General features: G+C 42.3%; 1 protein-coding gene across 1 annotated transcript in view; it reads left to right on the top strand.

Moving 5' to 3' along the window:
- The first annotated feature begins 295 nt into the window (after positions 1–295).
- LOC102387370 (phosphatidylcholine translocator ABCB4-like) overlaps positions 296–11,962 on the top strand; it is a 102,772-nt gene continuing 91,105 nt past the window's right edge. The window contains 5 exon segments of the mRNA XM_025213365.1: positions 296–301; positions 2,902–2,999; positions 7,081–7,135; positions 10,586–10,733; positions 11,591–11,684. Of these exon segments, the coding sequence (XP_025069150.1) occupies positions 296–301; positions 2,902–2,999; positions 7,081–7,135; positions 10,586–10,733; positions 11,591–11,684 (401 nt within the window).

Below are 11,962 nucleotides of genomic sequence, written 5' to 3'. Positions count from 1 at the left end.
GGCCCCACCTGGAAAGCAAATATACCAATTACTTCAAGACAACCAGATATAAATTCAGTGAAAATGTATTATAACAAGTCACTAACAGCACTAACAATAACAACAAACAGTCTGTACACTATTTACAAGGAGCAGCCAAACAACACCATCTCATTACCACAAGAGGGCAGTCAAGAGCACTACAGGCCTAGCAGGGAGGCTGAGATGGCGACTGTAACCTTAGCCACAGTCTCTGAGGCGTCCTCTGCCTTTCCCCAAATGGGTACTGAGCACCTCAGATTTAAGGGTAGGTAATATGAAGGTAAGTCTGGCAGGTGTGTTTGGGCAGGTGTGTTCATGGATAGCAGGAGTCGCTCCACAGCCAGGGACTTTGGCCCCTCATTCACGCAGGCCCCCTTTCTGCATCAACACAAACCCTGCTTGCCCCCTCCCTCTCCACACACCACCAACCCTCTCACGACTCTCACAATCCGGTTCTCAGTCACGTGTTCCCACCGTCAGCCTCGCGCACGCTCCTCACATGCAATCCGCGCGCCACTTGTGCTTTCAATCTCTCCAAGGTCCAATCCCCGCAAAGCCCAATTTCATGCAGAGGTGATGGCTCTCACAGGTTTACACTGGACATGTCGCACCAGGTCCCACCACCTGTCCATCATTCTGCCATCCACTCGTTACTCACCTCAGTCTGTCAATCAGCAGTCCATCTCAACTGGACCACTCATGACTGTCCACAACATGTGCTTTATTATTATATTCTCCCCGCCCCTCCCCGCCACCGATTATATAACACTGCGGTAAACTGAGCATGCTCCATCCATTTTAATGTATGTAACTGGGCCATGAGGTCGCTGAGGGTAGAAGTTCAGGCATTCTGGAAACTTCAGGCTCTCTAGTCATGCCCGCATGTGCGCAAGATGTTATGAATGATGCACGTTACTAGGCGCAGGCCAGCATCTGGGGTCTATCGTGTCCCTCTTCCCCCCCCCCCCCCCCAGTTACACTACTGAAACTGATGATTTCAGAATTCAGTATTTCAATTATTTCAATCACTCTCGAATTGAGCTTGTCACCCACAAATGGATTCATCATCAGGCATCTGACTAGACCTATACATGTACACCACAATCCAGAGGATCGATGGGTGCCTATTGTTATTATTTCAATTCAATGGCAAAAGCATTTCACCAGAATTTTTTCAACTGGCTCCATTTGCAGAACGATTGAACCAGGAAGAGAAATCTCAAATGAGAGCAAACAACATCCAACAGTAATGCAGATCATTTCTGCAATGTTTCAAATCAAACAAATTGTGGGAAACAAAATGTAATAGGAATTAAACAAGATCATGTAATTTAGCATGGCATCTACTGCTTCCATGATTTAGGTTGTTCCCTGCTGTTCTATGAATATATAGGTACAGATATAAAAGCATGTTTCATGGAATACAATAGGAGAAAATGCTGCCTTTCGTTCATACTAGATCATGGAGCTGGGTGGTTTAAGGGAAAATGCAATTTTTCCTGACAAGTTCACTTCTTCTGAATTCTGTGAAACTCCAGGAGGAACTCTTTCTGTGATACGACCTACAGCAGTACTATTCTGTACCAGGTATGCTCAGCCAAATGAGGCCTGTGCATTCTTGGACTCTGGCCTGAAAGGCTCTCCATGGATTGGGAAATTTGGCGGCAGGGGAGCAGTGGCAGTGCTGCCACCCTTCTCCATGGACAAAATTCCAAGCCCTGCAGGGAAAGTCTCAGCTGGGCCATAAGACCTCTTCCCTCTAGACTACTGGGTTGATGTCGGGCTGGACACCCTTCTCCCCATGCAGCTGGACCATACTCCCTCCCTGCCACTTCAGGGTTAGGCCATGCCCCCTTCCCTCCACCCGGTCAGGTTGGGGCTGGGCCATACCCCTCCCACCATGGGTCTGGCTCAGGTCCAAGTCACGGCTCCATATGCCCCCTACTCCCCATCCCCAGGGACAGCCCAAGCTCCTTTCCACCATGCGACTGGATCAGGCAGGGCCAGACTGCCCCTCCAGTCCATGCAGTCAGATGGGGCCCTGCCAGATCCAGCCCATGGAGCGATCAGACATTTCTTGCCTGACCTGCCAGCCAAAAAGGTTAAGCAACACTGTTCTATACCATTCCTAACCTGGTGGAGAAGCATTTCTGTGTTTTAAAAGGAATGATTAAACTTCACTTGTCTTTGGGATGAGCAATGGTGACAAAGTAGTTCCTTCAAAAACTGCATTTGCTAAACATTTCCCATTCTAGAAAGTAGATCCAAAGCGCATACACATTGCAATGAGCCTAGACAAGTTCCAAGGGAACTGGGAAAGGCTGGCAAACATCAGCTACTGAAAGTCTGTGATCAGAACTGTTTTACGTAGGATGAGCAAAGTCCAGTCCTACTGAATATACCTAACCATACTAGTCCTATTGATTGCAGAATAAACTTCTAACAACAGGGAAGAAGAAGAGACTAAGAGATACCCTCATGGTAAGGAAACACATTAATTTTTATACCAGAGCTGTTTTTATTTTTTATGTATATAAGTATATAATATGTAAAAAAGAAAGAAAATCAAAAGTACATGCATGCTGCTTTAAACAAACACTTCATCTTGCCATTTATATTAACTATGTTAAATTAAAGAAAACTAAATGGTTTGCAATGGCATATCCTCAAGGAATATGCAGATAAAAAATGTACAAATAAATATAACTAAACAAATGTATTGATTTCAGTGGAGAATTCTGCTTAAAATTGAAACAGATTAGAGACTTTTATTGGTTTTAAATAAAAGTTAACTTTAAAAATATCCTCTGCATACTAGCAATATATTCTTAGTCAGGTTTTAATTTATATTTTCTGAAATGTTTTTTTCCCCGTAAATAGGTTAAAATGGGTTCTGAGGATGAAAGAAAACCTCATGCAAATGGAATACATTGTGACACTTCTTTCTCATATCAGGATTATGAATTCAAAAGCAAATGGTAAATTTTTCAATATATTTTAAAATATTTTAACCATGCTTAGTTTCAAATGTGCAAATTCAAATTTAACCTTTAAACATATTTTACATTAAGTGCATATCAGAGGCTAACCATATATCTGTTGAAATGTATTATTATCCTTCAAACATGAATCTGATACTTAGCTGGTGGTTCCTACTGAATCCACAGATCAGGAAAGGTCTCTCCTAAAAAAATAAGGCATTGCTTGTGCCTGAAAGTTGCTTTGACTGAAGCTTTCATTGTCAGCAGTGAGAATGAGAAAAAAATGATATCATCTTACCCCATAATCTTTACTGTAAGGCGAGCGTAGCAGCTGTATCCACTATATTTTAGATTTGTCTTTTAATAAAGCAGTGCTAGAGTTGAAGTGGAAACAGACAACGAACAGCTAAGGTATATATGTAACACCTAGGAGCTGTGTTCTGACTTTTTTGCTAATGGTGATTAAGATCAAGTCCAGTCTCATGCATTCTGAGCACCTGCCTGTTTTTCCCACTCCTCTCTTCCAGAAAACTGTAACTGAGAATGGATTCTATACATTTTCTCCTCCTTCCTGTTCAGAAAGCTTCACAGTGCATAAACTCATGACTTCCCATATCATATAACAATCGAAAGTAGGATAGATTTGCACCTTAGGGCATTTTTACATGTGCTCTGATGTGTTCTGTTTAGAATGCGTCAGAGCAGACTTGATTGAGTCGAATCTGCTGGAGCACTCTAATCAGAATGCTCCAGTGTGCGGTGCCTCGTGTATTCAGCATCCTGTGCTTCAAAGTGGTGGCAAGGGCACTTTAACTAAAGCTCGTTGAACAAGTTTTAGTTAAAGCACCCCTGCCACCATTTTGCAACATGGGATGCTGAATACACGAGATGCTGAAGGTGTTTTAATTAGAGTGGCTCCCAAGAGCCACTCTATTTAAAGCGCCCCCTCATCCCAGAGCACATGTATAGATGCCCGTATAAACTAACTAAATCAGAGTTATATAGCATAAGCTTTTGTGACCTGAAGCTCACTTCATCAGATGCTGTGAAAGAACATGTACAAAGAAGTATATCAAATGGAGAGTGTAATATAGTGGAGTTACCAGGGGATACAAATCTTCAAACATGCTGGGGTAGGGATTAAGTGCAGGGAACTCTGACAAACAGGAGTTGGGACTGATATATTGCAAAAGTGACAGGAAGTGCTTATATGGGTAAGTCTGATATGGGTCTATGACAGTGTTACTTAGCAAAATTCCCAGGAATCCTAGGGCCACCTAGTGGGGTAAAGATCAGGCTTTGAGCTTTCATCTGGACCTTCCTGGCAACCCAGAAAGGAAAATACTGGGGGGAAATGGCTTTCTGTTTTAACTGTTGGTATCTAGATCAGCCTGGTGGTTTTTTCTGCAAACTACAGCCACTTTCATCAAAACTGCTAGGCATGTGGGGGCCTTTTCTTTCCCTTTTTAGTAGACAATGGATCATATACCATATAAGGAGAAAGAATGATATCACTGGAATTAATTTTGCTCCTCTTTCATGCTAAGGAAGCAATTAATGTCTAAATAGGACTCAAAACACTTCTAAAGTAGTTTCCCAAACTTTAATTTCCAGGGCACGCTTTTTTCTGGATTAAACTTGGTGGCATACTTCACTCACCAAGCCATGGGCCTGATTCTGCATGAGATACTGGCCTACCTGAATCCTGATCCTGCCTCACAGGTGTAGCACAGCTGGGGCCCAATGCTCTTCTCAGGGTCAGCCCTCCTGGAGTCCCATTTAGCCCATTTTTCACAGCATACACCTGCCACTTTCAAGGCACACTGCTGTGCTGCAGCATACCCTTTGGGAATCATTATTCTCTTCATCTGTGGCTCAATGGTTTGCATGCTGAGTTAGCAAAGGGCCAGGAATTTGTGACCATTTTTTTAGATCTGTACTTTGTTATCATGATTCATCGCTTTATCACATTATTATTTCAATGCTGAAATCTCTGATAAGGTTTCACCTGCCTCAAGGGATTTTACCAAAAAAATTCCTAGTGGGCTATTAACCTTTCAGTTGTATATCAGTGGAAGAGGTACAGGAGACAGGGCTCTTGGCAGCTTTTTGCATTTTATTATTACATCAGTTATGCCTGCATGGATGCAATTGTAGCCTTGGGGACTAAATGAGGATCACTTCTAAGGGTATGTCTGCACAGTACATCATGATGCTGTGTAGAGATATCTGAACTAGCTCTGAATGAACTAGCCTTCAGTAGCAAAACCAGTCTGGCACTCTGCCCAAGCTAATTCTTCTGAGAAGCAGGGTCTATTAACTTGGGGGAACACAAATGGAGATTTCCTGCTTCTAGTAAATATTACCTTAGCTAGCTTGTTCAGAGCTAGCTCAGATATCTGAGCATGGCACTTCATTATACAGTGTAGATATATTATCAATTTATTTATTTACTTATTTATGTATTACTTGTTTATTTATTACCTATTCCCCAAAAGGCTGAGGGAAGCTTGCAATAAAAGAGAATAAGACTTACAAAAAAAAAAAATTGTAGTTGGGGCATCTGAGGTGAATGACCCGTACAATGACCATAGTTACAAACGGTGTTGCAAAACAGTTGAAAGTAAAATGAAAGCAGATGAAATGAAACTTTTCTCTGAAGACTCCAAAGATTTTGTTATGGGCTTATGCTTTTTTACCTTTCCATCACATTTCAGTTGTTGTGTGACTAGCACAAAATGTTGCTATTTTTTCCAAGTTCTTTTTCCTCCTAAAATCCTTTCTTTTCCTCAGCACTTTACTCTTTTTCAAAGTGGAGCCAAATACTGAAAAGTATTTTATGCAGAGAGCTTTTAAGCCCACTGAAGTTAGCAGTCCTCAAGGAAATCACAAGCATCCTCCAGTATGCAGTGTTGTTGGTTGTAGCTGTGTTGGTCTAAGGACATAGGCAGGCAAGGTTCTTTGGGTAGATGTGATATCTTTTATTAGACCAACTAAGTAGTTGGAAAAAAGTTCTTTGCAAGCTTTCATCTACGAAGTCTCCAATATGCAGAATTCTGCAGTTTGCAGAATTAGATCCTCATTTCTCTCTCTCTCTCAATTTCTACAATATGTTCAATTTTGGGCCACCTGGGAGAGATGATAATTAATACATTTAACAAAATCAGGACTACAGTAGGTTTTCAGGATTCATTAACTAGGTAATTTCTTTCAAATCATTACTAATAGCTAATAAAAAGCTTTGTCCACCAGAAAGGGTGGAGGTACAACTTACAGAAGCAAAGAGCTTTATTCCTAGTGGCTTGTAAACCTGTTCCCTGAAAGAACAGTAATCTACACTTGCAAAAGGATTTTTTGACAGTAGAAATGCAGGGAATTTTGCTGTCAAAGTTGTGTTGCTAAGATAATCATTTTCTTTATATGCTTAAATGACATTGATATGCCAGTAAACTTTTAAGACTAGATCAAGCCTTCATGTATTTCTGCAATCTAAGAGAGGGATTGGCAACCTACAGTCCCAGGGTGAGAACCAGCTTATAGAGCCCAGGGAGCTGGCATGCAGAGCTGTGGCTTTAGCAGCATTAAGCAGTGAGAGGGCTCTGCTCATATCCCACTGCAGCCAGGCATCAGGGGCTTTGGTGGAGGGGGGCTTTCCCTGTGTCATATCACAGTCAGGTGGTAAAGAGAAGCGGTGGTGAAGAGAAGCAGTGGAAATGGCTGGGTTCTTGTGCCAGCACATTTTTGACTGGAGCTGGGTCATTCTGGCCCACTATTAGAAAATATTTGCCATCCTTTGATCTAAGAGATGGACTACAGATGCTAATTTTCTTTCAAATAAACTCATTAAAGTATGACATGTTTATGTTGAATGCCCTTGGATATTTAACATTGCAGTTAGTATTACTAGAAATACCATACTATACCAGTAATACTCTGCAAATCATCTTCATGTTATGTTTCAATACGTTCCTCTTAAATTCCTGTTTAATTATGACTAAATCTATCTGTTTTAATATTTTAAATGTTGGCCTTGCTGTAATGATTTTCATAATACATCAAAGCAATTGTGTATTTACAGCAATGAGAACAAGAAGAAAACAGAGAACCTGAATATGGTCAGTCCATTAACAATGGTAAGATCTGTGTTATATATTATTTAAGTTTCATAATATAAAAATAAAAACCTAGTTACAGTAATATTCCAGTTATGATTCATAAGGTCCTGTCTACCCTTAGGATAGATTCACATGATAAACAATTTGCCAGTACATTTTATAAAGTGCCAGCAAAGATATCCCAGGCCAGGTGTCCCCCACCAAAGTGGCAGATGTTGGCATTCAGTGAATACTAGCAGACATTCTGAAGAACATTTGTGGCATTCATTTACACAAGGTGGCTTATGAGCACAAAGAGTGGCAAATTTTCCATGATTCCCATTCTACCAAGTGTGAGTAAATTAAAACAAATGATAATTACATATTCAGTGATTAAATTAAAAAGTAAATTGGGAACTTCAGTTAAAAAAAAGATTCTTGCATCCTTCACTTCGGATTAGCTTGCATTTGTGTCAATTCCTATATTCTCTGCATCCTTTTTAATGTTAAGAAGATAGTTAAATTGCACTGGAAGCTCGAATACTACAGTGATGGGCTTGCTAAGAAACAGTTTAAGAAATTATATTTTGTCATGTTATAAAATGCCTTCATGTTATAACTACTGTTGGTCTTCATGGGCGCATCCACACACGCAGGCACATGCATTTGCAGCAGCTCAAATAGGAGAGGCACAAACTTGTGCCAGGAATTTTTGCCTCAGCACGTGTGCCTGTACATACACTTTCGTGTGGGGTAAGTTGTGCCACTTGGGGCAAAATGACCCTGCTCAGCTCCTCCCAGAGTCATAGAAGTTAGGGGCTGGAGGGGACCTTGCATATCATTGGGTCCAGCCCCCTGCTCTAGGCAGGAAGACAACTGAGGTCAAGTGACCCCAGTGAGGTGACTGTCCAGCCTCCTCTTGAAAACCTCTAGGGTAGGTGACTGTACCACCTCTGGAGGGAGTTTATTCCACAGTCTGGACACCCTGACTATGAAGGAGTTTTTCTTGGTATTAAGCCTGAAGTGGCCTTCCAGGAGTTTATATCCATTGGTCCTGGTATTCTCCAGGGGTGCCCTAGTGAACAGTTGCTCACTGAGCTCCTGATGAACACTTCTGATATAGCAGTAAGCTGCTATGAAGTCCCCACTCAACCGTCTCTTCTTCAGACTAAAGAGGCCCAGGTCCCTCAGCCTTTCCTCATATGGCTTGCCTTGAAAGTCCCTGATCATACGGGTAGCTCTTCTCTGGACCCTCTCAAGTTTTTCCATGTCCTTATTGAAGTGTGGCACCCAGACCTGGGCGCAGTACTCCAACTGTGGTCTCACCAGTGCCGAGTACAGCGGGAGTATCACTTCCTTAGTTTTACACGAGATGCATCGGTTGATGCATGCCAGCGTGTTGTTTGCCCTGAGCCCCCCCATCCCTGCCCCACCTGGCCTCATTCCCCCCATTCCCCCAAGCCCCCCTAATCCCTGCTCCCCCCACCCCAGCATTGAGGGGGTGGGGAACAACCCTTCCCGGCATTTACTGGCAGTTTGAGCTGCCGTCGAGGTCACTGGGGCCCTGCCCGCACAGAGCAGGGCAGGGTGACAGACCGAGCAGTGCTAGCCTGGGCCCTGCTGCCTCCCACTGCCCTGTGCTGCCTGGGGGGACTCTGCTGGGAGGCCCTGGAGCCCCCACAGCCCCTGATCATTAAGTAGAGGCTTTTTTTCTTTACTTTGCCTGCCCGCACAGAGCAGGGCAGGGTGACAGACCGAGCAGTGCTAGCCTGGGCCCTGCTGCCTCCCACTGCCCTGTGCTGCCTGGGGGGACTCTGCTGGGAGGCCCTGGAGCCCCCACAGCCCCTGATCATTAAGTAGAGGCTTTTTTTCTTTACTTTGTTTGAAAGTGGCATGTGGGCCCTGCAGGGGGGTAGCCCCTGTGGGGAGGCTGTAGCCCCTGAGGGGGGCTGTGGCCTCTGTTGGGGAGCCCTGGCCCCTGTGGGGGGGCCATAGCCCCTGTGGGGTGGCTGTAGCCCCTGCAGGGAGCCGTGGCCCCTGAGGAGAGCTGAAGCCCCTGTGGGGGGGCTGTGGCCTCTGAGGGGGTCTGTAGCCCCTGTGGGGGGGCAGCAAATATACATTCATGTATTCATTAATTCATTAAATGTATTTAGAATTCACTTTATTATTATGATTGAGATACTGGTAGGCTTCCACATTGCTTTAACATTGTAGATGTATCAATAAAACATTGCCCAACTAATCACTGTCTCTCTGTCTCTGTCTCTGTCTCTTTATAGTGATCTCTTTTGTTTTAATTGTGGAGGAACATGGATTTTGTGGTATTTTATAGAGTGACTTTGGGATTTTTTTATCAGGGATTTTTCAGTTTGCCAATAGGAAACACCAGAATTCCTGTTAGGCAGGCCAATGGCAGGACCCTGCCTGCTCAGAGCTGGCACCTTAGATCCAGCTGGCTGTTGCTGACCTCCTAGCCAACTGGGGCCAGGAGGACATGTTTTGACAGTTCAAAGCAGGCCTCCACACCTGGAACATCTTCTGGGCAATAGCTGCCCAGATGGCTGGGCAGGGGGCACACATGGCAGTAGTGTCACACAAAGGCCAGCTTTCCAGCCACAGCCCACTGGCAGCTGACCCAGAGGGGCAGATGCCTCTACTGACTGTGCAGTCCCCATCTGGATCCAGCAGGTGCACAGCAGGTGACAGTCAGGCAGCAGCCCCCACTGCCAGACTGTTGCAGTGGGTAGAGGGTGCAGGGAACTCTCAGGGCTGCTTCAGCAGTCCAGCTGGCACAAGGGGTAGTGTCCCCAGGTACCAATTGGCTGGGCCCCAGAAGCTCCTGAGAGCGAGTAGCCTTGAGCTACTTCCCGGGGCAGCTTTTTGTACTGATTGGGCCAGGACAGGACAGCTTTTTATACTGCTGGGGACAGCACAGGTGCTGGCCCCAGCCTCAAGCTCCCCCTGGCTGCAGATCTGGGAGGAGCCAGGCAGGGTTATTTTGCCCCAAGTAGCACAATTTGCTCCACGACAAAGTTCATGTCTGAGCACATGCGTTGAGGCAAAAAGCCCACGCTCAAATTTGCACTGCTTCTATTTGAGCTGCTGCAAGTGCATGTGCTTGCCTGTGTGGACGTACCCACAAAGTCAAATTAGTAAGAGATGATCTATGGGTTTTTTTGTACCACTTCAAATTATAGTGGACTGTGAAATGGGTAAAGTTAAAATGATACAACCTTTTAGATATAGACACAGTTCTACCAGTATAGATACTTATATTAATAGAACCATTCCTATAAATATAAATTATTTCCATCAATTTAAATTTGATACAGTTAAAATATTATGAAAAATGTGTGCATACAGAATAATAAAACCCTAAACTTTTCTTGACTTCTAATGATCTTTCTCTGCACTTTTAACTTTGTGTTAATGCTTTTAAAAGTGTATATTTAGAGAAAATTCAACTTTTATTTGTTTTCCTCTTTTCAGTTCCGGTATGCTGACTGGTTGGATAAATTACTGATGGTTCTAGGCACTACTATGGCAATCCTTCATGGAGCAGGACTCCCACTGATGATGATAGTTTTTGGAGATATGACAGATAGTTTTGTTACTTCAGAAAACATATCTTATCCAGGTAAGATAAATGCTTCATGTTACAGGGCTAAAGTGTTACATTTAGATTTAGATTTCCTGTTCATATTTCTTTTCTTGTATGTGTATCTTAGAGCTGAAAACTGTTACATTTCTTTTCTAGTTTATGCTTTGTCTTTTTAAGCTAATTATTGTGGAAAAGAAGTCTTGTAATAATCTTGTTTTATTTGGAATCTTGTAACTTAGTAGACTAAATGTACAAAATTTGTGATCTTTAAGATATAAATTTAACAATGTAAGTGTATTAGCAAAGCTTATTTAATATTATTTAATAGAATTAATATTGACAACAACCAGAATACAAGTATTTTAGAAGTGGGGAGAGTGAAGCAGAGAGTTATTAAGTAAAGTTCAACAAGCAACTTAGTGGAAAATTATTCTGATCACACACTTCCCACCAGCATGCTTTGATAACTATGCTTTCTTATCAACAATGACTAATTGAATAAAAAACTTACTGTTACCCAGAAAATGGGAACAGAATGTTTTTTACTACTACCACCATTGATTGTCCTCATGAATTTTCCTTGATGAATCTATATTCCTGGATTTTTATAGCAGTATCTGAAATAATGTTTGTAAAGCATTTTGGGGAACTACTGTATAAAACAAACTATAAGAATACGATGGACTATTGTTTGAAAAGCTTTGGCTTTTGGAACTCATCTAACAATATACTGTATACCCCTGCAACTCCCCTTAAAGTCAATGAAGGCCTAGAGTACCTAACACCTCTCAAGATTTTGTTAGTACCTTGAAAGATTAGCCGTTTATAGAACGTTATTAAAATATGCTATAGTAAAATGTATTTAAAAGTTTTTCTTCTATGTTTTTCCTTAGGAAATTTTTCCTTAGGAAATTTTTCTTCAGGAATGTTTTCTTTAGGAAATTTTTCTTTCAATCTAATTGGGAGGCTGGAGGAAGAAATGACCAGGTAATTAGGCTTTGTTAATTATCTTTATGGTTGCCTTTCTTTTATGCATGAATATAAATCTCTAGCCAATCCATTTTTCTTTCAAAAATATTTTATTTTAAACAAGGAAATAAATACATAGTGAATGACTTAAATAATGGTCAAAATATTAAATATGTCTACAGGAGCCTTTGTTCCGCTGCTGCTTTTGTTTGGATTCATTGCATATGCTTGGAGTGTTCTAACATCTTTATTGCACCATGTGGAGATGTTATCCCATCCATTTCTTTTTCAGGGAC

Source organism: Alligator sinensis, unplaced genomic scaffold (assembly GCF_000455745.1).
Source record: "Alligator sinensis unplaced genomic scaffold, ASM45574v1 scaffold114_1, whole genome shotgun sequence".
Taxonomy (NCBI): Eukaryota; Metazoa; Chordata; order Crocodylia; family Alligatoridae; genus Alligator; species Alligator sinensis.
Note: the sequence above shows the minus strand (reverse complement) of the source record. Positions and strands in the feature narration are given on the sequence as shown.